This window comes from Musa acuminata, chromosome BXJ3-11, assembly GCF_036884655.1.
Source record: "Musa acuminata AAA Group cultivar baxijiao chromosome BXJ3-11, Cavendish_Baxijiao_AAA, whole genome shotgun sequence".
Taxonomy (NCBI): Eukaryota; Viridiplantae; Streptophyta; class Magnoliopsida; order Zingiberales; family Musaceae; genus Musa; species Musa acuminata.
Window position 1 is genome coordinate 32,685,311 of NC_088359.1, and position 27,178 is coordinate 32,712,488.

The window sequence follows — 27,178 nt, forward strand, 5'->3', positions numbered from 1 at the left end:
GTGCTCACCAACTCCCCATTTCTAATTTTTTTCACCTCGACCGAAGCATTGAATAAGGTTAGGTTAACAAGTTACTATGAGCAAATGATTGTGACACCACCAGACGACTTGAGCTGCTCCGCATCCATCCGACTATATAAACAACCCTTTGCTAGTTCATACACCAACCGCAGAGAGAGGCTCCCGACTCAACCGGCACGATGGTTGGCTCTCATCCCTCCGTCACCATCACCATCTCTTTCCTCCTCCTCGTTCTACCACCGACTTCTTTCTGTTTCGTTACTGGTTCTGCAACTGGTGCGACGCAGCGGCGACGCCATTTCTCAAAGATCTATGCCTTTGGAGACTCCTTCACCGACACCGGCAACACCCACTCGACCACAGGTCCATACTCCTTTGGATACGTCTCCTCGCCTCCCTATGGTACCACCTTCTTTCGCCACTCCACCAACAGGTATTCCGATGGCCGCCTGGTGGTCGACTTCCTCGCCTCCATGCTCTCGCTTCCGTTCCTGCCACCATACCTCGACAGGGCTGCTGATTTCTCCCACGGCGTCAACTTTGCGGTTGCTGGATCCACAGCGATCGAACATGACTTCTTTGTGAAGAACAACGTCACGATCGATATCACCCCCCAGTCTCTAATGACACAGCTCATGTGGTTTGACAAATACCTGGAGGAGAAAGGCTGCAAGACGAAGGGATCACGTCGGTGTCGAGCAGCGACAGCAGACGCGCTCTTCTGGGTGGGTGAGATCGGAGCCAACGACTACGCTTATGGTTTTACATCGACCCTGTCCCCCACCGTCATTCAGCAACTTGCCGTCAAGAAGGTCTTCGACTTTGTAGAGGTTTGTACACTCCGACCCTTTTGTCTCGTGACCGGTAAATAGCCTTTTAAATCTTTTTCTTACACAACACCATCTATAAAACAAGAACAAATGAGAACAACAACTATTGTACACAGCATACGACCACTCATTTAATACTAGCACATTCATATGTACGTATCCTAATCAACAAATATTGGTTTGAGTTTTTCTCTCTTAGAAGCCTACAGAAAGGATATTTCATCTGTTTCTCCGTCTACCTACCGGTACTTGCAGAAACTCTCTCCGCCCACCAACACAAGCTACTCTTTTTGCTAATAAGCAACTTCCGATATTAATATGAGATAGAAACAACAGACCACTGACCATTGAATTCTTCACCGGTCTATAAAATGCAGCCTCTGACAGTCAACAAAATCAAACTATGGAACTGTCTCATCAAAAGAAAAGAAAATCTTATTAAGATCGTTACAGCAAAGAACATTCAGATGACTTATTTGGCTAAAGAAGATGAATGTGGGTTTTGTTTCCCAACTCGATGAAGATCATGAACTCTTCTTCTTCTTCGGAAAATGAACATATATTCTCATATTTTTATTTTGCATTGGTCGACAGGCTCTGCTAATCAGAGGCGCCAAGTACATTGTGGTTCAAGGTTTGCCATTGACAGGGTGTCTACCACTAACCTTGACGCTGGCACCGTCCGACGACAGAGATGACATTGGCTGTGTTGCAAGCGTGAACCGCCAAAGCTACAACCATAATGCCATTGTTCAGAACGAGTTACAAGAACTAAGGGACCGATTTCCTGAAGCTATCATCTCGTATGCTGACTTCCTGGGTGCACACCATAACGTGATGAAACACCCAGCAGCCTATGGTTTTACGGAGAAGTTAAAGGTTTGCTGCGGTAGCGGGGGTGATCCTTATAATTTTGACCTATTTGCCACATGTGGCTCCCCAAATGTTACCACAGCCTGCCCTGAACCTAACAAGTTCATAAACTGGGATGGAGTCCACCTGACCGAAGCAATGTACAAAGTTGTGGCCGACGTGTTCTTCCACCATGGTTACTGTAAACCATCCTTTGATGTGCTACTTACTGCCAAGAGTCTGGAGAGTTGAGTGGAACATCTGTAATGCTTGATATGGAGGCCCTTAATATTGGTTGTTGCATAAGTTGCGACCGGATAAATCTTAGAGCTAGGTATGTTCTCTGATGGTGTACCTACTCTCCCGGTTAATGCTTGCAACCATGCGGAACAGGAAAGCTCAGAACCTACGTCACCCTAACACACCATACTATATCCCGACTTTCATGTTGGGCTGACAGCCCACAAATTCAACCCATAGTGAGCTTGGCAACCCACAACTCACCCTCTCTTAATCTAACCCTAATTAACATTAGAGGGGTGTGGTGGCTGCGTTTTGGATACAGAAAAAGGCATAAATAAGGTAGCAACGTGGGTGATGAAAACAGCATCTCCGAAGAAAATGAGGAAAACAAAGCATAAAAGGAAGAGAAAGAAAGGGAAGAAGACAAGGATAACGCAGAGAGGCTGTTCTCAATCATCTAGCAGTGTTCTCATCTCAAGTTAGATCAAATCTACAGTAGACTCTTGCTGTGATTACTTGGGGAGGTTTTAGATATCGTGGACAGTGACGTGATCCTTGTATCTCAGTTGTTCTCTTGTGATTTTTGCTAGGGTTGAGGGCAAGAGATTGAGATTTATATATTCATTATTCTCATAGTGGATTATCTCTAGTTTGCCCCATGGTTTTTACCCTTCACATTAGAGGGGTTTTTCACGTATATCTTGGTGTTCTATTTGATTATAATTTCATTTAATTCCGTTGTATATCATGGCCTGCTAGTATTTATTCGTATACAAAGGTTATTCTGTTTTATATCCCCATCATTTCATAGCATTAACACCTCCTGATATACCATGTAAACTATTGACCGGAGTCAACCCGATTATTTTATTATCAAATGTGCAAATGTATCGTTGTCTCCTCCTCGCTTATGTGAGGGGTTGACGTGATAAGCCAATATAGGAGGTCTACTAGGGAGACGGTTTGCTGAGGGCGATGTCGCATTAGAACGAAGAAGTCGAGTAGAGGAATAAGGGTCTTTCTTGTTGTGAGGTCATCTCCTAACTATCAGTCATCTTGTGGCAGCATGGTCGTCTCCTAACAGCGAGGTCATCTCCTAGCATTGGGGCTATTTCCTGGCCGCCAATGGTCCTGCATAATAAGTCTACGCCAGGAGCTTTCTAACTCGGCCCCTTTGATGCTTAAGTCAATGCAAGGTAGAGGGGGAGAAAGACTATAGCATGAGATGTATAAATGAGACAGTAGAGAGATTATTACCTGCTTCCCCCTCCTAGCGCTTAGCCATGAGCATGGTTTTTATCACTAGGTCTCGAGCGATCTGGACATACTTTTAATCAAGGCCCATCGCATTTTAAATGAGAGGCATTAATAAGAATGACTTGCTGTCAGCCATTTATGCAGAGGCATTAATGAGATGTTAGCCAAGAGGTGGTTAGGGAGGCTAGGGCATGCTATCATTAATTATCATTGATTTTTATATCTTTATTATCTTTTAGTTCATGTGATGAAGGGAGCTAGAAGGTACCAATATTATCCATATCACCTCGTCACGAAGACTCAAAGGGTCATGTCGAGAAATAAGGCTAGGGCATGCTATCATTAATTATCGTTGATTTTTTATATCTTTATTATCTTTTAGTTCATGTGATGAAGGGAGCTAGAGGGTACCAATATTATCCATATCACCTCGTCACGAAGACCCAAAGGGTTATGTCGAGAAATCATCCCCTAGCATTGACCTTTTATGCAAGGTCCATGAGGAGACAAGGCTTATCTCGGCTTAACCCTAGAATCTTGAGGAGGTTAGAGCATACCTCAGTTCGACTTAGGAGCTACCTCGGATGCTCACCTATCACCTTGAGATCGCTTTTGCTGAACTCTCCGTAACTCTTAACCCTTTCTCTCAACTTGCCAATCGAAGACAATAGGTACTTTTTAGTCAACAAACTTATCGGGTCAACAAATCATCTAAAGATATAGACGACCTACTGTCAGAGGAAATAAGATCGCATTTAATAAAATTTTAAGGGTAAACTTTACTCAGCGAACTTGCCTTATAATGATCTATTTCAATTATAATCATTCAATCCAAACTTATTGTCAGACAATGATTTTATGGTCCTAATTATGTATCTGGTCATTAGACTTGAGACACCAAGGATGCCTTATTTGAGTACTTCATTCTTTAATACTAGACTCATATGTCTGAAAGTTTCATATCTAACACAATCGATCATTAAGAGTAGTAGTAGTCAACCTTACAAATGCTATTGGGTGTTAATAGAGAAACATCCACTATCGGTATCATGAGATGAATACCCTAAGTACTCTCAAACAAATCCCTAGCCAGGGTCGATCGGATTATGATGAATCCAATAAGTGTAAGACTTGGATTGAGAGAAAAGTTCTCTAGGAGAATCCGATGAGAATAAGACTCGGATAAATTTCATATAGGCTTGACAATACCAGACTCGGTATATGGTCTCTAGAATAATAGATGAATGATGAACTTTATATACACGGTAATTGAGAGTAGATAGGTCCAATGGATTATATCCCTCTGTACCATTTGAGGACTATAACATAGTGGTCTAGTACATCCATAGTCGATATGTTGAGTGAATTATTATGAGGATAATAATTCACTGAATCAGGAGTTTTGATAGCTGCAACTCAGGCTAGCTCGATATTGGGCCTAAAGGGTCACACATATATGATACACAATACGACCTATAGATGATTGGATATGAGATATCCAATAAGTCCTTATTTTATTGGATCAATTGGGTGAGACTCGGTAGGGCTTAGAGTGGTTATTGGATAAGAATCTAGCATCCATTAAGCAAGATAATTTGATGGGGATCTTACTAGTAACAGGTGCCCTGTAGGCTAATCACATGAGTGATGACACGTGTGACACGATACATAGTCTTTTTAGTTATTATTATTATTATTATTATTATTATATTTTTTTATTTTATATCGCCTAACTAATATATGTACATATATTTGTACAATGGGAATTGGATCATGATAAAATCATGATAATAAGATCAATTCGCCTATAAATAATAACTATAATTATTCTCGGTCATAGGTTACTTGAAAGGAACATCGAGATAACCAGAGAGACTGATGTATTATATACTTGTCCATATGATGAATGTAGCTGGTCTCGTTGCTTGTGTGAGGATACTGTGGATATAGTGCAAGTGTTCATTGGAGAATAAGTTCACTAAATGATTTACTTATGGAATGTTAGATAGTTAATAATACATCATCATCAAACAATGGTTCCGTAGTCTCAGTTGTGTACCTGATCCTTAGACTTAAGATACCAAGGATGCCGTGTATGAGTACTCCACTCTTTAATACCATACTTATAGGTTTGGAAGTTTCAAATCTAGCACAATTGGTCATCAAGAAAGATAGCTAACCTTATGAGGACAATTGTGTATTAATAGAGGATCCTCCACTGGTGCCATGAAAAGAATGTCACATGTGTTCTCGCTTAGGAAAATCCCTAAAAAGGGTCGTTCGGGTTGAGAGAGAATGAGTTCTCAAGAAGAATCCGATTAGAGGGAGACACGAGTAGATTTTGGATGGGCCTGATAGCACCATGCCCAATATATAGTATTTGGGATATTAGATGTATGAAGGACTATAGATACATGATAATTGAGGGCAGACAAGTCCAATGTATGAGATCCCTCTATACTGTTTGAGGACTATGGCGTAGTGGCCTAATGCATCTATAATCATGAGTTGAATGAATTATCACTTATAGTGATTAGGCAAGAGCTTTGGATGATAGAATGAGTACTTCAGTTAATATTTTTAACCTCGAATCAAGAGCTATATCTTAACAAACAACAATTGTGTTATCGACATCAGAAGCATAATATGTAACTACAATATCAATAACTTATCAAGCAATATGGCTAAGAAGACTTCTTTGAGAACTTCATCAGGAACAAAAAGAAATAATTAAAATAATTTGTGACAACAAAGCCACACTTATAAAAATGAAGAAATTTCATGGAAAAACGAAGCATATAGAGATATACTATCATTTCATCTAGAATATTATAGTAAGTGAAGCAATAATAACCAAGGATTGTAGAACATATAAACAAGTTTTAAATATTCTCATCAAGTTACTGTCATTTTGGAATCATGTTTATTTAATATAATCATGTTTATTTAATATCTCAAATCGGTGTATGTGACTATAAATCAAGAGAGAGTATTGAGAATTGATTCATAGGTAGTTATCATGTTTTCGGTAGTTCTAATCATATTCTACGTAGTTTTACCTAAATGACACATGATCTAAAAAGTTATAGTCTTGAGATAGTTCCTTTAATCATCTTAATCATAGATAATATGTTAGGATGGGATAATTAACATTAGATCCTATAAAATAAGATCATAATTTATGAAGTGAAAGTGTGTACTTCAAATTTTATAAGTGTTCCTAATCTTACCCTTTGTTTAATATTATTTTAATACTCTATTTTTATCATTTTCTTATCCTCCATCCCCAAATCTTCTTCGTTAGATAAGCAAGCTGGCATGGCTTCGACTTCGAGATGCACCACCACCCACGGTCACCAAGTCTGAAAGCTTAATGCTAGTTTGCTCATGATAACATTCCCACGATAGGAATTCGGTAGATGCAACTTTCAAAGTGAGAACGAGAGCTGGGGCCTTGGTCTCTTTCGCCAACTCCGACGAGCAACAAGGTAGTGTGGTGGGAAAGTGTGTGGCCTCAGAGCGAGGGACAGCCCACCAAGCAACACTGTGTGTACTGCGGGAGGGATATCATGTCGACACCGTGTGTTCATCTCCCATTAATTGAAGTGGACTGCTTATATCTTCATTCCAGTACAAAATATGTCATGCATTGACCTCGTCGAAATAAAAGAATGAAATAATGGTTGGTCACTTGGTCTAATTCTCGAACATGGTTTTTGATATACGTGCCACCATCTTTTTCATGGATGCATGGATGTACGTATTGCCTGAGTTATCAGACACCGAGAAAAATGACGTCTTAAGCATCACACGCCATGCTCCGAGTTGGATCAGCTGATGAACTAATCATCTTTTCTTTCGACTTTCCAAGTGATCAGCCTTACTTTTTTGGTCCTTTCTTTCTTTTTGTTTTCCCTAGGACTACGACTGAAAAAACACACTGCTCAAATACACATATTATGATGGCTCACCATGATGCAGACTATTGCAAACTCTTTCTTTTGTACAAACACCCAAATAGATTATGTGAATCGCAGACTTCCTTAGGTCACTAACTTTCCAGTGTATCTGCAATCCTCGAAGGATATTATCTTAGAAAAACTCAAATCTGAGAGGAATATATAAAAATACATATATATATAGTATTTTTAATCTTCCAACATGTATAGACCGTAGCCTGTCTGTCCTCAGGATAAAAAGCCATTGATGCGATGACAAACTTAGATGAATATAACAATAAGCTGCGCTGCGCTGCAATCACGTCTGACAAGCTGGATTTCGTTGCTCGAAGCGCTTACACAGCTGGTGGTCACCAAAGTGTGGCAGATGCTGCTCGTGCATGCGCCTCTCCTGACGTGCGCTGGGCCATGCAGGATGTGCAGCGCTGCGGGCGGGCAGGCTGTATGCGTGCAGGGTGGGCAGGTGGACGTTCGAGCCCGCCAGCGCAGGCAGCCAGGCATACCCACGCCGACGGAGAGCGTCAGGCCGGCGTGTGTACGTCCGAGGCATGCACGTGCCTTCCTCCCTCCACTTGCACTGCAGTGATTGGGCAGCTCCAACACTGTTCCCACTGCCAAGGTACGTAATCTTTTCTCTCCCCCTCATCGTTTTTCTTACAGCCAATATTATATATCTGAGTTGCTCGCAGGCAGACATTGGACCATTTCGTGAGGGAATAGTGGTCATAATCTATCTCGTATGCTAAGGCCAATTAGCTGGCTCTGTAGACCAACCTGTTAGTGGGTGTTCGAAATGCACATAAAAAACGAGGTTGAGTTCGATGGAGATATAGGCGTAAGTAGGTAGTGCAGTCTAATCAGCGATGAGGTGAAGCCAAAGCACGTCAAACCATGTGAATCATTGTCCTGTGGCGTCCTCTCGCATATGCATGCACAGTTCTTCCAGCAACAACCTGCGAATGTGCAATTAGGGTGCTGGTCTGACATCACCAGCAGCAGACTTGGCCTGCACTTATCCGCCTTTAGTCTTTGATCCTTAACGAGCTGATAAGATTAATCTACTCGATGAAGATTAAAGGAGTTAAAAGTGTGTGTCGCGTTAATGATCTCAGCAGTGCATTTAGTGCGGCATGTACATCTCCAGCAGAATTGTCTCCGTCAAATAGTGTCCACCTTGCGGGAGGATTCACGGATATACGTACGTACACAACTTCGGAAGGTTTAATGGCCGAAGCGGTAAACGACTTCAAACAAAGTGAGGTAGTAGATTTAGTTTAATATGCTCGTTTCAAACAAAGTAAGTACGAGTTCGTGTACGCTTATCCACACAACCTCGCAAAATAATTTCTGACACCATCGCCTGCTGTCTTGTCCTGTAACGAGCTCAAGAATCTTGTTCTCAAACCAAACCCACTGACGGGTGCAATTTGTCCGTTTCCTCTCGGAAAAAGAAAGCATTCAGTGTGTCATCGTTCATCACTCACTTTCTGCTCATTAGTTGAGCTGGGCGAAGAGAAACAAACCATGGGTGGCTCAGAATTTCTAATACAACTACAACTCAAATCGGGTTCAGAGTGCTGAGTTGAAAACAGATCCAGTAACTCGAGATAGAAGAGATACGCTGCTGTGACTCGATTAATGTAACTTTGTGGAATCTTATGCACAAGTGCCGAGGCATCTCGGTTTATGGTTTCATCCATACGCAAAAGTTGAACCAGGAGATCGTCCCAAAGCGGCACGTCCAAGTACTAGGATCGGTAATTCATCTCAAAAGCATGCAATCAATCCATGATGGTGAACTCATCGACTCCGGGCACTCACTTTCACCTGTTCCATACGACCAAGATTTGATTTCCATTTATAATCCCCATCACACAGGAATTTGGAACTTCCTTCATAGTTCATATGGGACCTGTCAAAAACTCCTCTATTCTGACCGCTACCAGGAGGAGTTCCAGCAGCGGGCACATCCAGCTCTTGTTCTTTTTACCTTCTCTTCTCCGTTGTCTTTCAGGAAATTGGAATTTGAATGTTTCCAGCCTTCTCTTTGCTTGCTTTTCTTTTCTTTGGATTAAGACTTGCATGTCCCACCCATGAACACATAGATGATGACATCTTACACAACATTGTTGGCAGCTTTTACTCCCCAAAGATGCCTGGACTTTGAGCCCCGGGGGGTGCATTATGGATGCGATCCGGTGATTCGTCTCAAGGCGGTGGATGGTGTGGACAGAGAGGCCATGACTCAGCAGTATAAATAAACCAACCCGCTCATGTAGAGAGCAAGAGCAGCCCCCAACTGTTGTCCGCAGAGCCACGTGCTCTCCTTCTGATAGAACTACTAGAATAGAGCTACTCAAAAGATTCAAACCACCTAATCACCTTGGTGGTTCCTCAACACTTCTCCTCTTTTCATCTTCTTCAATCTACTTGTGTCAGCTTCGCCAATAAACAATTTCTGCTACTGCCCGATATTGATTTCCTTGTTGAACGATGAAGCTTTGAAGTTTGTCTTCTTACTCCTTTGTTACTTCTCTGTCACCGTCAATTCTTCAAGGAGATGATGCTCATAGAATACCTTCACATAGTCACTTTCTCACTGCTGTTCTGTTGGATTCTCCTAGACTCTGTAGAATTAAGGAGGTCCTCCATGGTAGCTGGAGAGATTGGGCAAGTGTTGGTGCACAAAAAGACAAAGATCATGGCTGAGATTACAGTTGCCTGTAACATCTAAATCTCCATTCTTTACCTGGGTTTTTGCATCCATGGAGTTTGGAAACTGGAGAGGATTTCTTTGGGATATGTTCTCTTAACAATGTCATGGCTTCTGGTAACTCTCTATGCAACTTACTGCAAGCGAAAAAGAGCAGGAGCAAGCTGCGGTTGGCCTCTAGTGCTCGTTTCCTGGTGGGTCTTCTCTAGCTTACTCGATCTCATCTCCATCTCGGTCTACCTCATCAGCCTTTGGAACAAAACATCATTGCGTAATACTATTCCAGCTGCAAGCATTGTGGAGTTCACTTCCTTCCCCATATCTGTTTTCCTCTGCTTCACTGCTCTTTTCATGTGTTCCTCAAAGACAAATCTGGACCTGAAACAGTATCTACTATTGAATGACGAAGATTGTGCTGGTAGAGATAACTTCTCCAGAGCTGGCTTCTGGAGCCGCCTCACATTTCGATGGATGAATCCAGTCTTTGAGAAGGGTCGAGCTGAAAGGCTCGAGCTTTCACATATACCCGGAGTTCCTCCATCTGAGACTGCAGAAAGTTCCTTTTCCTTTTTGCAGGAATCACTTCGTGACCAGAAAACCGAATCAGCTTCACTTTTGAAAGCAATCATTCATGCTGTTTGGAGGCCTTTGGCTGTGAATGCAGTCTTTGCTGGTACAATAACTTTACATGCTTTGCACTAATATTCTATTTGTGCCAATTCAGAGTAAATGATCTGACTGTGTTTAGACAATCATACAGGCCTCAACACATTTTCTTCCTACATCGGTCCATTCCTGATCACCAACTTTGTGGAATTTATCTCTGGGGAAGATTCCAGACATGGACACTACTATGGGTACATACTGGCTTGTCTATTCTTTTTTGCAAAGACAGTGGAATCACTAACTCAACGGCACTGGTACTTCGGTACACGCCAAATCGGCGTACGGGTTCGAGCAGCCCTTATGGTAGCCATTTATAACAAGTCTCTTCTGATGAAGCACTCCGGCAGGAGCATGGGAAAGATAATAAATTTCCTCGATGTAGATGTAGAAAGGATCGGTGACTTCTTCTGGTATATACACGGTATTTGGTTGCTCCCCGTCCAGGTCTCTTTGGCTCTACTTATTCTTTACAGAAATCTTGGTGCAGCAGCCTCATTCTCGGCACTAGCTGTGACAATCCTAGTGATGGTGAGTAACACACCACTGGCAAATCTACAGGAGAGGCTCCACTCTAAGATCATGGAAGCAAAAGACTCGAGGATCAAAGCGACAGCAGAGACATTAAAATGCATGAGGATATTGAAACTGCATTCCTGGGAAACCGCTTACTTGAACAAGCTCCTCCAACTTAGAGATGTGGAGAGGAGTTGGCTCAGGAGATATCTCTACACATGCTCTGCTATTGCCTTCCTGTTCTGGGCATCTCCAACTTTGGTTTTGGTCATTGCCTTCGGTGTCTGCATTTTGGTGAATACACCCCTGACTGCTGGCACAGTCCTCTCAGCTCTAGCGACGTTCAGAATCCTACAAGAGCCAATTTATAATCTTCCTGAGCTTGTCACCATGATCACACAAACAAAAGTATCGATTGACAGAATCCAGGACTTCATAAAAGAAGAGGAACAGAAGCAGTTGAGGCCAAGCTACAAAATGAAAACCTCAGGCATTGCTGTAGAGATTGAGCCTGGCAAATACAACTGGGATGCTGATTCTAAATCGAAGAAACCCACACTCAAGATTAATAAGAGGATTCAGATCATGAGAGGAGAAAAGATAGCAGTGTGTGGGACTGTCGGATCAGGTAAATCAAGTTTCTTGTGTAGTATCATGGGAGAAATTTCGAGAACTAAAGGCAGAAGAATTAGTGTCTTTGGGTCAAGAGCATATGTTCCACAAAGTGCTTGGATCCAGACTGGAACAATTCAAGATAATGTGTTATTTGGGAAGGAGATGGATAGGAGATGGTACCAGCAAGTGTTGGAAGCTTGTGCTTTGGATAGAGATATTGGAAACTGGGCTGATGGGGACTCAACTGTGGTGGGAGAGAGGGGTATTAATTTGAGTGGAGGGCAGAAGCAGAGGATTCAACTGGCAAGAGCAATCTATAGCAATGCAGATATCTATTTGTTGGATGATCCCTTCAGTGCTGTCGATGCACACACTGGCACGCACCTCTTTAAGGTATGAGTATCTCCATATTTGTTTGGACATCTTCTGACTGCACCATGGTAGATAATTTGGAAAACTGGTCATATAGTTTAGTCCTGCATACTCACATGATAGTGATTACACAATCTGAATCAGTGCCCACAGTTCAAATGTAACAGAGATAACAAGATATCAGAATATATTTATTATTGTCACCATTTGGTCCATACATTGCAAGGATTTTGCAAGAACTAAAATTCTTGTTTATGTAGTTTATGTTGGTCTAATGTCCAATTTCAAGCTTTCAATTTTTATTTATGATGTGAATCTCTATGTTAATAATTAATCTACAGCACTATCTAGGTTTCTAGATCTGAGCTAAACTGACTAACCATTTTGCTGTTAGGTTACAAGCTAAGTAGAAGATTTCCATGATAGATATCCCTGCATTTTGATATAACTCATATATACAATTGCTTCTTTTCCCATGACTTCTTCTGAGAGTTACTTAGTACTTAAATACATTGTGCAATAATTCTTAACCCCAAGTATATTCATTTCTTCACACCTACTAATACCAAAATATTGCCCAAAATTTTGATGATCACCTACATATCAAACTAAAGAACAGGAGCAGTATATTTGAGGAACTCAACTATGATTTTGCTCGTCTTAATTTTTGTATTTTGGAGCAAAAGGAGTAGAGGTTCCCCATTGATTTATGCATGATAACCGTTTGTTATTGACAATTTTACCTGACAGCCTAAATTACAACATGTCATAATTTTATAATAAATTCCCTAAAAAATATTTGATATGAACAATTTAGCAGATACAAGAAAATTTCTGGTTGATATACTTAACCCTTCCACTTTTATCCATTCTGATATTGAATATATGTCTTTTACTTCCAGTTATTGCATTTATATTTCTGCAGCAAGGTCTGCATAATGAAAGGACCTGTAGAAGGGAAAGCTAAGGAAAAGATGATTCAGTGATGATCCTTGTAAGATAGAATTTCAAAGAATATCCAGTTTCTTCAAATCATAAACAAAAAATTACTTTTGCCTCTTGCTTTTTTTGTTTTCTTGATATGTTAGTTTATATTTAATGGAAGAACTATCCAAGTTCATTCAGAACTTTCCAAAGATGGTGCATCTGATGAAGGCCAGGATTTGTGTGCAGGAATGTTTAATGGGGCTATTGTCCAGTAAGACCGTCATTTATGTCACGCATCAACTGGAATTCATAGATGCAGCAGATCTAATTCTGGTAAACTTCAATTTTTTCATAACATCGAGCAAACTATTTGGTTGGCTAATCACAAGCCAGTGTATGACTTTTGCATCTGGGGTAAATAATAGTGTGAATGTGGTTGTAGTAGCACTAATATAGTATTCCATTTTCATGATTAAGTAGAACTCACTTGAATAACTAATTATGATCCATGAGGATCTTATTTTTAACGAAAATGTGTAGAGTAAAATCTGCAGCAGGACAAAAGAGTTCGAACAATGTCCTACCTGAAAATACTGACTAGATTTTCCTCAAACACTTAGTCTTTTACAAACATTTTTCAGGTATTGAGAGATGGAAAGGTGGTCCAGTCTGGTAAGTATGAAGATCTGCTGAAGGACACTAATGGGGACCTTGTACAGCAAATAGCTGCACATAATCAGTCATTAAGTCAAGTCAGTCCATCAAAAGAACATGGTCTATTGATGAGCACCAGATATAGGATGAAGCAAAAGGATCTTAGAGAAGCAAAATATTTTGAGAATAGTGGAATCTCCGAGCTTGCAGAGAGATCATGTGAAGAAGAAAGGGAATTTGGAAGAGTGAAATGGCATGTTTATCACACCTTTATGACTTCAGCATATAAAGGAGCTTTTGTGCCGGTACTACTATTATGTCAAATTCTCTTCCAGGGTTTCCAGATGGGCAGCAACTACTGGGTTGCTTGGGCAACCCAAAAGGAGGCTCAAGTTAGTAGACAACAACTAATTGGAATTTTTGTTCTACTGTCTGCCGGCAGCTCAATGTTTATCTTAGGAAGGGCAGTTCTGCTTGCAACCATTGCAATTGAAACAGCTCAGCAGCTATTTCTTGAAATGATAACAAGCATTTTAAGAGCACCCATGTCATTTTTTGACTCAACACCTTCCAGTCGCATTCTTAACAGGGTCAGTTCCTTTCTGATAATTACTAACTTACTATACTAAGTTTCATCTAAACAAACAGTTACATTAACTTGCAGAAATTTCAAACTGTAAATTTAACAATTTACCTTCTTCAGTCCTCAACAGACCAAAGCACTGTTGACACAGATATTCCATACAGACTGGCTGGGTTGATATTTGCACTTGTTCAGCTTCTTTGCATCATCATGCTCATGACTCAAGTGGCCTGGCCAGTACTCATTCTCTTCATTATCGTATTTGCAATCTCCATCTGGTATCAGGTAAGCTAAATTAGGCTCTTGCAGAATGTGTAGCAATAACATATACAAGGAACTATCTGTTACCATCTTTTGGAGGACTTAGCAGAAACTGTAGGAAAAAAGTAGTGAAGGGAACATTTTGGATGATGTTTTTTTCACAATTTGGTCAATGGCTGCTAAACCTAGACATCAAAATTTCATCAATCATGTATTCTGTGACTGTAAAGCATAGAGCAATCACTAAATGTAATAGCTTTTAATAGTCCAATGCCTAATGGAGTGATTATCTTTCTGCAGAATTACTACATCAGTGCTGCTAGAGAATTAGCTAGAATGGTTGGAATTCAAAAAGCTCCTATCCTCCACCATTTTTCTGAATCACTTGCTGGAGCTGCTACCATTCGATGTTTCAATCAGGAAGAGCGCTTTTCTAAAAGGAACCTCACATTGATTGATGATTATTCTCGAATTACCTTTCACAACTATGCAACTATGGAATGGCTATCAGTTCGAATCAACTTTCTATTCAACCTTGTATTCTTTGCAATGTTAACCATCTTGGTCTCCATGCCCAGAAATGATATTGATCCAAGTAAGTCAACCTTGACAACACTAGATATATTGGGGTATGACCACAGACGAAATAATTAACTTGATTTCATTTCAGGCCTTGCAGGACTTGCTGCAACATATGGTTTGAACCTAAATGTACTACAAGCTTGGGTTATATGGAACCTCTGCAATGTAGAGAACAAGATGATCTCTGTCGAGAGAATTCTGCAATTCTCAGTCATACCTAGTGAGGCTCCTTTGGTAATTGAGCACTTCAGAGCACAACAAGGCTGGCCCACATCTGGAACCATTGAACTTGATGATCTCAAGGTTCGTTACAGCCCTAATCTTCCTATGGTCCTAAAAGGTATCAATTGCACTTTCCCTGGGGGAAAGAAAATTGGAGTTGTAGGCAGGACAGGAAGTGGAAAGTCGACGCTCATCCAAGCTCTTTTCAGAGTAGTAGAACCATCATCAGGAAGGATTGTGATTGATGGCATAGATATTAGCCAAATTGGTCTCCATGATTTGAGATCTAGGTTGAGCATAATTCCACAAGAACCAACACTTTTTCAGGGAACTGTGAGGACAAACTTGGATCCTCTGCAGCAGCATCCAGACTCCGAAATCTGGGAGGTAAAGAACAAAGTATGGCTCATATTTATTTGGTACTTTATGAAGCTATAAGTCATCTAACTCATATCATATCAGGCACTCTATAAATGTCGACTTGGAGAGATAGTAAAACAAGATCAGAGACTGCTTGATGCACCAGGTAATCTAATGTCTTGACAAGCAATTGCATACAAGTTTCACACAACTAGCACATAAAATGTGTCACTTTTTCCCTCAAAGGGGAATAAGTTAACAATATGGGGAGTTACAAAAACATTGTAAGAAGAAATCATTACTGGGATACTTCATACAATGTTATCACAGTGTGTTAGGATTACATCTATGGTAAACTTAAATAAACGCAACTGTTAAACTTTGTGGCATTCTGCTAACACAGTTTTTTTAGTATCTTCTAGCAACCATGCATGTACTACAAACCTACTGCTGCACAGCATACATTCACACTCCATTGAGAAAACTAGCTTATAGTTTAGTTCCCTCTGTTTTTGATGTTTGTCTTTAATATGAGATCAAGGATTATCATGCAGTTGCAGAAGATGGAGAGAATTGGAGTGTTGGGCAGAGGCAGCTGGTTTGCCTGGCAAGAGTACTGCTGAAAAGGAGGAGGATTCTAGTTTTGGATGAGGCCACAGCTTCAGTAGACACCGCAACCGATAATTTTATTCAGAAGACCATAAGAGAAGAAACCAGTAACTGCACTACCATTACAGTGGCACATCGAATACCCACTGTCATTGACAGTGATCTGGTTCTGGTGCTCGATGAAGGTATACAATAGAACTCGAGTAATACTGAAAAAAGGGAATTCACTCCCCTCAAAATAATTTTTAAATTTGGATTTCTAAGAAGTATAAAACATCTGAGATTCCCATTAGATATATTTGTTGTATAGCTCTACCTACATAGGATTTTTTAATTCTATGGCATGAAACAAAAGAACTTATCATCTCTTTTCTCTTTTGCTGTGGTTGGTGCAGGGAAAATTTTGGAGTTTAGTTCTCCTCAAGATCTTCTAAAAGATGAATCATCAGCATTCTCAAGATTGGTGATGAATTTCCTGGGGAGGTCCAAGAACCATCATGCAGAACTTGAATTAGAGTAACCACAAAGGTGGATCATGGATTAGTACATGAACATGAAATTTTTCTCTATTCATTCGGGAAATGCAATCATCTAATCCACATGAGGATTTGTGTGGCCAGAGAAGAGTCAGCAACAGCGATACTGCCACAAGATACATGAACCAACATGTATAGAAAGAGAGGAGAAAAGGAAGAAAGAAAGAAACAACGAAAGGGCTATGAAGTGTACAGGATTATACTCCGAGAAATCATAAATCTAGAATTAATGCTATCAAGTATGTTTCTGCTACTGATTGTACCTCGATCCTAACAAAAAGGCAGTTCAGTGCATGAAGTTTCTGCTAATTTTGAGGTCTGAGGGAGGTCAATCAACCTGGTCTCACCCCTGCAAGAAAGGTAATTATATCCATGACAAAAATTTTGCTTACCCAGGTCGCAGAAAAGCAATTTTACCATGGCACCGAGGGTCATTTTCACACTTATACTACAATGAAAAAGATCACATTTATTCTTTCAATTGCTGAGATGATCATCAGAGTTTCTTTTCATAAAATAGTCAATTTAATAGCTGAAATCATGTTTAAGCATTTGGATATTCAAGTCCTGGAAAGAATATTGAAGTGGTAATGAACAAATCCATGATATAGAACAAATTTTGTGATTGCAAGTTCATGTCAAATTGATTAATGGGAGGTTTTCTTAAGTTCATATGGTTAGTTGCTTCTTTGTTTGTTGTTTCTTAGATATGTCCTACAATTGAGAAGGCATGGAGGATTTGAACCTTTTGATCTAATTCTAGTCATTATGGTTAGTTGTAGTTATCCCGATGCCATTATGTTAAAATTAAATGTTTCTCATTCATCAATATTTTCTATGATGGAACTACTTCCAGAAATGAGTTGACAAGTACAGATAAGCAAAAAAGAGAAATTTGGTCTTGATGCAAATATTTTGTAAACATGTATGATGTGATGTTTGCATGTGAGTTAGTTGTTAAGTGATATTGACAGGAATAATGAAATCCATGGAGTATTATAACTATTTTGGTCAATGTAAGTTAACCACACAAATGATTGAATAGATGCAACTTCAATAACTATCCAAGCTATGCATGATGGGTTTACCTAATGAAAACTTTGTAAAGCAATGAATGATGGCCACTTTGTCACACAGGCCAACTAGGAGAATCATGAATATATTATTCCTTTCGGCAACGATTAAATAAATGAATAATTGATTAGTAAAAACCCACCAGGCATATATCTTAAATGAGAATAAACTAAATCTACCAACCCAAACATTTTACGTTATCCACAGAGAAATTGAGATACTAAGTGAAAGCTAAAGATACTACAAGAATAGAACTTCATCAAATAGATGTAGGGACAAAAGATAACTCCATTTGTCGGTATATTTACCATAACAACATAAACAATTCTTGGAAACAACATAGAGTGATACAGAGTTGTACAAAAAATGGAGATCAATCCAGCATAACCCTTCATTTTGGATCTGAAAAGAACTTGTTCACAGCAGGCATGATTTCAGGGGCTTTGTTCCTGACAAATTTTCGCAGGCTATGTTCTGCATACTTCTCCCCCTCACCAAAATTCTCGACACACCTGCAGCTTTGTTTTGTTTGTTAACCCTGTTGACAGAGGCACCATGGTTAACAATGCTATTCTTTTATTTTTTTTACTATTAAGCCTGGTAATGACTTGGAAAGTGCAACCAAAAAGCTCCGTTACTGCATATGATTTATTCTCCCACCATTCGTAAAACAAAAGGCAAATGTTCATCCAGAATCTGAAAAGCTGAGAACCAACTAAAGAATGAAGCACGGATTGGAAAAGAGAAGAACACCCAAGCATGGAATAAAGTGAAACTGCTGATATAATAAACAGTGTCAATTAGCTGAAAATGTATAAAATTATGATTAGGTCTTCAAAAGAGATATTGTGACACAGATAACAAAAGATACCTAATTATATAGATTTACCCTTGTACCTCAAGAGCAAAGCATTCCCCACTTCAAGAAGCTCAAAAAGATCAATGGAAACGGATGCGTACCTAACTTGGGGGTTGGTGGAGATGTTTCGCACCAGTCGCACGCCACAGATACCAACAGCAACACCAACTGCCGCAAAGAGTGGGTACACCTGCACAGCCCAATGCAACAAACAGGTCTGACATCTTATCTTACCGAAAGTTAATCTCATGCATCCAACGGTAAGAAGTTGTCAATTTTACAACATGGGCAAAACCACAAACAGGTCTTCGGCAACACTTGGTTGCCGGAGAAGGGCTCGGCAGCGTTATTACCTCTGGCCTCAACCATCTGCTGAACGTGGAAGAAGCCATCGGAGCTACAGCACGCTGCGGAGAAGGTCAGAGAGGCAGCGCAAATGCAGACAAGCCAAGGCTTTTGCCCCTGCCATCTGACTCCACCGATAACCCCATTATATACTGCTACGATGAATCCAGCCCAAATTTGGTGCACCCTAAAAATGGTGAAAGGCGACATAGAGAAAGCAAAGCAAAGGGAAGGGAAGGAAGCTGGGCTGCACGCCAAGAATTCTTTCGAGACTCTTGGAAGATGGATCATTGTGGGGAAATGGATGGCAGAAAGGAGGAGAAAAGCTCTACCACGATCGACCCAAAGAGGAAAAAATAATGAATAGCAGCAATAGGAAAAGTTCGATACATGTTTCTTTGTGTAAAACAAAAAAAAACAAAAAAAAGAATTGATGATATGATACCACCAAGCCAGTAGTGCGTGATCATGAAAGACTCGGTGAGATCACTAGTGCTGTTCGAGTACGGAGGGCCTTCCTTTCACTCCAATGACAGCACTATGGTGTTGCAGCTTCCTTTGAACAAGCAACCCTTCACTCCAATGATAGCACTATGGTGTTGCAGCTTCCTTTGAACAAGCAACCCTCCCAGAAGGAGCCTTCCAACGAAATCTATCTATGTAAAAAAATAAATTAAAAATATATAAAAAAATCAGAGTTCAAAAATAAATATGAGCCTCGATAAGATTGACATTTACTATACATGGGATTAAGATTGCAATCAAAATTCAAAAATAGAACTTGTTTATTCTTTTTATATTATCAACCATATATGAGGTATTAGCAAACTTTCACGTAGAATTGGTAAAACTAGAAGGTCACCCTTTTATCCTAAAAATATAAGAAAAATTTTTTTCCTTCTGACCCTTGCTGGAGCTCGACACTACTCAAACTTTATAACCACTTTGATTCAAGCTAAATGAAAGTAAGTTGAACCCTTGAAGTATACATTATAACATGCGTGTAATAACGTGAGCGTTAGGTAATATCATTTGAGCAATACAAGATAACACTATAAATTTAGTGTCATCTAAGTAAACAAGATTTTCTATACCTAGAAGACTTTAACAAAGAAAGGGTAGAGTGAAAATCGAAACTTGCCTCCGGTGCATTCATATAAGTATAGTAGTTATAATTCAATATTACGACTAATCACTAAGCTATAAGAACTCTTAATTCAATATTACGACTAATCACTAAGCTATAAGAACCCTTGAAGTATATGTTATAACATGCACGTAATGTCATTTGAGCAATATAAGATAATACTATAAATTTAGTGCCATCTAAGCAAGTAAGATTTTCTATACCTAGAAGACTTCAACAAAGAAAGGGTAGGGTGGAAACAGAAGCTGGCTTACAGTACATTCATATAAGTATAGTAGTTATGATTCAATATTACGATCAATTGCCAAGCTATAAAAACCCTTGAAGTATACATTATAGCATGCATGCAATAAGGTGAGCGTCAGGTAATGTCATTTGAGCAATACAAGATAGCACTATAAATTTGATGCCATCTAAGCAAGCAAGATTTTCTATACCTAGAAGACTTTAACAAAGAAATGGTAGAATAGAAATCGAAGCTCACATTTGGTACATTCATATAAGTATAATAGTTATGATTCAATATTATAGCCAATCACCGAGCTATAAGAACCCTTCAAGTATACATTATAACATATATACAATAAGGTGAGTATTGGATAATGTCATTTGAGCAATACAAGATAACCCTATAAATTTGGTGTCATCTAAGCAAGCAAGATTTTCTATACTTAGAATACTTTAACAAAGAAAGGGTAGAGTGAAATCGAAGCTCGCCTCCGGTGCATTCATATATAAGTATAGTAGTTATGATTCAATATTATGGTCAATCATCAAGCTATAAGTTCAAACTAGAGTAGAGTAAAATACTCAAGCCAAACATAGTTTTTGTCTTCAACATTGATACGAGTGAGACTAAAAGAGTCAAGTGTAGATTATTGGGCTCCATTATCCGAAGAAATCATTTCAAAGAGGATAGCATCCCCCATCATAATAACTATGATCTCTTTAGTGGAGAAAGTGAGGCCGGCAAGAACTAAGAGAAGGGTGGAAAATCGATGATTGACCCAAACTCAAGAAGATAACAACGAAGGAAACAACTTAGACCTTTCAAGGGAGAGGGGGGCGGAAAATGCTCACTTATATAGGGGTTAAGTGACCCTGAGTTGAGTTCCGATGCTAGTCCCTTTTTTTTGTCTCATGATTCAACTAAGGTAATGATGTATCAATTATATATTGGTTATTGAAGATCGATCAATAAGATCACTATTGAATATCAATGTGGAGCTCTCTGATTAGTCTATAAAAAAAATCAACTATTAAGCAACGATCATAAATCGTTAGAAACTAAATCAAATCAGATCAAACACAATAACCAAGGGAACCAATGGTGGTTACACATACAAAGGATGAAAATAGTTATGACATGTCACACAAATAAATTTGAACCGACGCCTTATGCAAGCTAAATAGAACCCAAAGTGATAAAGACCAACTAACACATGTGGCTCATGAGACATGTACAACTCCACTAGCATGCAATCGAACTTACTCGTGAAACAACATTAATGATGATGTGATAGAATCTAATCATGAAGCATCATTCGACGATAATGTGATTGATTTCATCCATAAACTATCTTTTGATCACGATGTAGTCGAACTCAATGCATAAAATATCGTTCGATGATGATATAGTCGAACTTGACCATGATGTATTATTCGACATGACAACGTAATCAAATCTGAATTATTCCTCAACCATAATACGATTGAATATAAACCATAAAATATCATTCAATGATGATATAGTTAAATTTGACTATAAAATGTCCGTCCACTATGTGTGATTGAACCCGACCATCAAGATCATGTGATGATAATATGATCGAACTTGATCATGAAATATCGTTTGACGATAACATGATCAAATCATATCTCTCGATCATAATATAATTAAATTAAATTATAAATTATTATTCGACGATAACACAATCGAATATGTATGTACAGTGATCTGCACCCACATACTTAGTTATTAATATATATATATAATATAGGTCCTTTTTTTCATTCAAAAATATAAGTAAATCATTTAAGGGATTATGATAACCAGAGAGTCTTAGACCTCAGATTGAATAGAAGTGGAGTTGGAAGTAGCTTTTTATCTGATAAGGTCTGACAATGTTATAATCTTTTTAAGTTGGAGAAAGAAAAAGATGACAGGGCCAGCCACCTGCTTATCGCCGGAGCCGAGTGCTGTCACGGCCCGGTTTGACTGTAGTGGAGGTCAAAAAAGCTTCTTAAGATAATTTGTGTTGGCGGGCTGCCGGTAGAAAAGTCAAACCAAGCAAATAGTGCGCGCATGCTTCGGTCTCCATCTTTGACTAATTCTCCGTTAGCCGCACTTTCCACGGTCTTCCCTTCCTATGGTGAAACCCTCCATGGAAATAGGAATGAATAGCGTCTCTTTAAAGTTTTATCTGAATTTAATTATATATCTAAATCCCCAAATCAGTTTGAAACCCGACTCCAATACTTACTATCTTTTTTGATCGGTGTGTATGCTCGTATCTTATCAACAAATATCTTAGATCTGACACTAATTGATTGAACTGATGTTGGATTCTATATTTTCTAAAAAGTTCAAAAAATTAAATTATACCGATCTGATTTCAAAATATGTACGAATATTCTAGTCAAACTTATGTTATGATGGGATTCATACATCACCCATCATCATCGATTCTATGGATGTTTCAGTTGCCATTACAATGCACCATCTTTATGACTTCCCTTCAAGTAAATGATCCAAACTACGACGTGTGTCCACCATACCAGCCAATGTTATCATCCGGTCTACATCTATCTACCTATTTTATCACCATCTGTCCACATTGTTTCCGCCACTCCTCTCTTCCCCTCTCATCTTTCACATCTTTATCCAATAGCTTCGATGTGAAACTGCATACAGCTGATGCATTAAGTAGCAATATCGGTCTAATTTTTCAGAAGAAGAGAGAGCTTGCCATTGGCTGGTGTTATGATATATGGCAAGAGAATTTGACGGTCTTCTCTGGCAAGTCAACGGAACCTCTCTCTCCCGCTCCTCTTCTCTTTTTATATAGTGTAAGTAGTCTCCGCCTCTACTCTCAGGCATCCCATTCCCACACTCTCTGCAATCTTTTGTCTTCCTCTACGGTGCTAGTCTAGTTCACCAAGGTGACCATGGGAACACAAGCTCCTTCACCCCCCGAGGCCTACCACAGCAGCAGCAACAAGGCATGTACAATCGATCTCACTCTCCTGATTCTTTCTTTTCTTCTTCTTTTGATCGAGCATGAATCCTTGCTCCCTGCTTCTTCATCTTTCAGTATGACGGAACATAAATTATGAACTGCCACAAGCCTATGTTTATGGTCTTACCTCTTTTTTTTTTTCCTTCTCTGTTTTCCCGTTAATTCTTATTATCTTTCCATTTTTCCAACTCTTCACTATGCACGTACGCATGAGTGGTTACATGTTTTCAGGACTCGAACAGCAGTTTTTTCCTTGCAAACTTTGAATCGCTTAAAACCAAAGTAGTAAATGAGTTCGACCAATCTTACTCTTGTGATATAAAAAGGTAAATAAAAGTCGCTGTTATCATCACATCTAAAGCTTAAAAGTCATTAGATGAGACATGATCTGTTCGTTTGTCTATTCGATAAGAAAGATGCCTTGATGATTCTTCAAGTAGTAGAGAAGTTGCAGGGTTTTAATATAGGAAAAAAAGAAAAGTTTGAACACAACGGTAACTGACATAGAGAACAAAGGTTAAGTGTCTCTCGGGTGATGGTCTCTCTGATCCATCATGGCGAGTTTCTTGAGGACTGCACACATAAAATTATCCAGAGGAAACTTGCATCACAAATATTAATTTCTATTTTTTGGTGCAACTCATGTGATCCTTGAATCCGGACAAATCCAGAGTCGTATGATCAAAATCGCCTAGAAAGCAGTGAATTATTTTATCAGTTGTTCAACAGGTTATTGTGTCCCAGATGACCCTGCAAATCATATTCCGGCCACGAGTACCAATTAGTTCTGAAACGTGTGGAGGCCGAGAAATTCGAGTTGTTCTTCTCCTCATCCTTAAGTTTGAGATATAGCTTGTTGTTCATAGTGTAGCCAGAGTCCAGGACATCGTTGCTCTGATTACAGTCACCGGAAAAGGTAGACTTGCAAGCACATCATGTAGGAAGCCTCATTTGTGCAGAAGCATTAACTGTTCATTAAGATATCATGTGGTAAGCATCAAAAGAAGGGTTTCCTTTTATTTCTTTCTCGAGATGATTGTGTGGAATTGCGACTCTCAAGACATATCACCTAACGAAGAACGTGTCTTCGTTCCTCTGCATGGCCACTGTCTCTTGGTTGTTAGTCGAAATGTTTCTTGTGATCCGTCTCCGCAGTTGGTTTCTCTACTTGGGCCTAATCGGTGACGGATTGTGCAGACTGAGAAGGAGAAATCGATCGATGACTGGCTCCCCATCACGTCGTCTAGGAATGCCAAGTGGTGGTACTCAGCCTTCCACAATGTCACGGCCATGGTTGGAGCTGGCGTCCTTAGCTTACCCTACGCCATGTCTGAACTTGGATGGTAAGAAACAGCAAAGATGTGACCGATTTAACTTTGCTCTCGAGACGTATTGCAACCGTGCAAACGAAAGAAACGCTTTGCTCCTGTTTGCTTCAATCAGTATATATGTATATATAAGGAAGGAGAAGTAAGATGACGCAACTTGTTGCCTTGCTACCGTAACAGGGGTCCCGGCATCGCGGTGCTGATCCTGTCGTGGATCATCACTCTGTACACCCTCTGGCAAATGGTGGAGATGCACGAAATGGTTCCCGGCAAGCGCTTCGATCGGTACCACGAGCTCGGGCAGCACGCCTTCGGCGACAAGCTCGGCCTCTGGATCGTGGTGCCCCAGCAGCTGGTCGTCGAGGTCGGGGTCAACATCGTCTACATGGTGACCGGCGGCAAGTCCCTCAAGAAGTTCCACGACGTCGTCTGCCCCGACTGCAAATCCATCAAGCTCACCTACTTCATCATGATCTTCGCCTCCGTCCACTTGGTCCTCTCTCAGCTCCCCAACTTCAATTCCATCTCAGGAGTCTCCCTGGCCGCAGCCGTCATGTCCCTCAGGTGCTTGCTCCGTCGGCATGCTTGGATCTCCCAATATAATCACGCTTGCTGTTTCGGCTGACCCTTTCTCCTCCTTCCCAGCTACTCCACCATTGCCTGGGGAGCCTCGTTGGACAAGGGGAAGCAGGCGAAAGTGGAGTACGGCTACAAAGCTCGGAGCACGGCGGGAACCGTCCTCAACTTCTTCAGCGCGTTGGGGGACGTGGCCTTCGCGTACGCCGGGCACAACGTGGTGCTGGAGATCCAAGCGACCATCCCGTCCACCCCCGAGAAGCCGTCCAAGAAGCCCATGTGGAAGGGCGTCATCGTCGCGTACATCGTCGTGGCGCTCTGCTACATCCCGGTTGCCCTGGTCGGCTACTGGGCCTTCGGCAATGGCGTCGACGACAACATCCTCATCACCCTGGAGAAGCCGCGGTGGCTGATCGCCGTGGCCAACATGATGGTCGTGGTTCACGTCATCGGGAGCTACCAGGTAAGGAACTTACGATCCATATGTGGAATCGCTTCCGCTTTCTCAAACGCGTTTGTATCGACGTCGTTCCGATCATCCGCGCGCAGATCTACGCCATGCCGGTCTTCGACATGATAGAAACGGTGCTCGTCAAGAAACTTCATTTCCCACCGGGTCTAACTCTTCGTCTGATTGCACGCACGGTTTACGTCGGTAACGTGGTGTCTCGAACCATTATTCTATCTATCTTCACCTCCTCGTCGTACCAAAGAAACATATATATATATATATATATATATATATAGGTGACACTAGTATTTCATATATATATATATATATATAATTCCATCCTGCATGCAGCATTCACCATGTTCGTCGCCATAACATTCCCCTTCTTCGGAGGACTACTCGGATTCTTCGGAGGTTTCGCTTTCGCCCCAACCACGTACTTCGTGAGCATCGACTTCCCTTTGGCATTTGCAGCGTTACGTCTTACGGCAATCATTGTTCGTAGCTGACAATAAATATATACATGTGCTCTGAATTATTTTCACAGCTTCCTTGCATCATGTGGCTGGCTATCTACAAGCCCAGAAGGTTCAGCTTATCTTGGACGACTAACTGGGTAAAATATTCACACAAGGTTCTTTATTTTTGTTTTTTGTTTTCTTTTCCTTCCTTTAGAAAAAAAAAAAAAAAAGTCATAATCTCTTTGTTTCTGCAGATCTGCATCCTACTCGGGGTCATGTTGATGATTTTGTCGTCCATTGGTGGACTAAGGCAGATCGTTCTTCAAGCAAAGACCTACCGGTTCTACTCGTAGGATGTATGTTTTAAAAATGGATGCACGACTATAATGAGTTTAAATGTGTAATGACATTAAAAATAGTTTATATAAAATTGAGCTAAATTATATAAAAAATAATAATCGCTTATGGTGTCAAACATTATGATCGTCCCTTCTGTTGATTTCTCGAATAAGAGATTATTGTCTTTACAAATCATCGATACATGCTTAAGCTTACATTAGTTTAGGGTTATGTTCCATCTAACTTTATCTAAGATCCATCCTCCTATGATTTACGCTTGCTCCGCAACTACCATTGATCCTTGAATTACTAGTATTTGTCTTATAGTCATTGCTAAAATTTAAAATATTATGGCGTCGCGACCATCATTCCATAATAGGATTGATGGCTTCGTTGTATAACAATAATGAGTCTAAAAACATAATGATATAAAAAATTAATATATAATTCAATCAAATTATAAAATTTTAATCACTTCTAATGTCGAATGTTATGATCGTCCCTTCGGACGATATGTAAAATAGGAGATCGTTATTTTTAAAGACTATTTCTTAGTTCTATTTTATCGTCTTTGTTCAATCATT

General features: G+C 40.0%; 3 protein-coding genes and 1 pseudogene across 4 annotated transcripts; 3 read left to right on the top strand and 1 right to left on the bottom strand.

Annotated features, from left to right (window-relative positions):
- Window positions 1-178: 178 nt before the first annotated feature.
- On the top strand, window positions 179-2,009 carry LOC103972505 (GDSL esterase/lipase At3g48460). Its single transcript, XM_009386863.3, has 2 exons — window positions 179-851; window positions 1,446-2,009. The coding sequence occupies exons 1-2, from the start codon at window positions 201-203 to the stop codon at window positions 1,953-1,955; spliced, it is 1,161 nt and encodes a 386-aa protein (XP_009385138.2). The 5' UTR covers window positions 179-200; the 3' UTR covers window positions 1,956-2,009.
- Window positions 2,010-9,977: 7,968 nt separating this feature from the next.
- On the top strand, window positions 9,978-17,039 carry LOC135652078 (putative ABC transporter C family member 15). Its single transcript, XM_065172726.1, has 10 exons — window positions 9,978-10,548; window positions 10,636-12,062; window positions 13,215-13,301; window positions 13,610-14,212; window positions 14,326-14,490; window positions 14,767-15,061; window positions 15,137-15,657; window positions 15,733-15,796; window positions 16,185-16,424; window positions 16,635-17,039. The coding sequence occupies exons 1-10, from the start codon at window positions 9,978-9,980 to the stop codon at window positions 16,757-16,759; spliced, it is 4,098 nt and encodes a 1,365-aa protein (XP_065028798.1). The 3' UTR covers window positions 16,760-17,039.
- Window positions 17,040-18,087: 1,048 nt separating this feature from the next.
- LOC103972508 (uncharacterized) lies at window positions 18,088-19,754 on the bottom strand (annotated as a pseudogene).
- Window positions 19,755-23,233: 3,479 nt separating this feature from the next.
- On the top strand, window positions 23,234-26,730 carry LOC103972509 (lysine histidine transporter 1-like). 2 transcript variants are annotated; one of them, XM_018820477.2, is made up of 8 exons: window positions 23,234-23,422; window positions 24,637-24,782; window positions 24,948-25,331; window positions 25,413-25,806; window positions 25,893-25,998; window positions 26,146-26,237; window positions 26,342-26,428; window positions 26,510-26,730. In XM_018820477.2, the coding sequence occupies exons 1-8, from the start codon at window positions 23,369-23,371 to the stop codon at window positions 26,606-26,608; spliced, it is 1,362 nt and encodes a 453-aa protein (XP_018676022.2). In that variant the 5' UTR covers window positions 23,234-23,368; the 3' UTR covers window positions 26,609-26,730. The 2 variants fall into 2 exon arrangements, with proteins under 2 accessions (XP_018676022.2, XP_009385141.2); XM_009386866.3 differs by having other exon boundaries at window positions 23,236-23,422; window positions 26,342-26,410.
- Window positions 26,731-27,178: the final 448 nt, after the last annotated feature.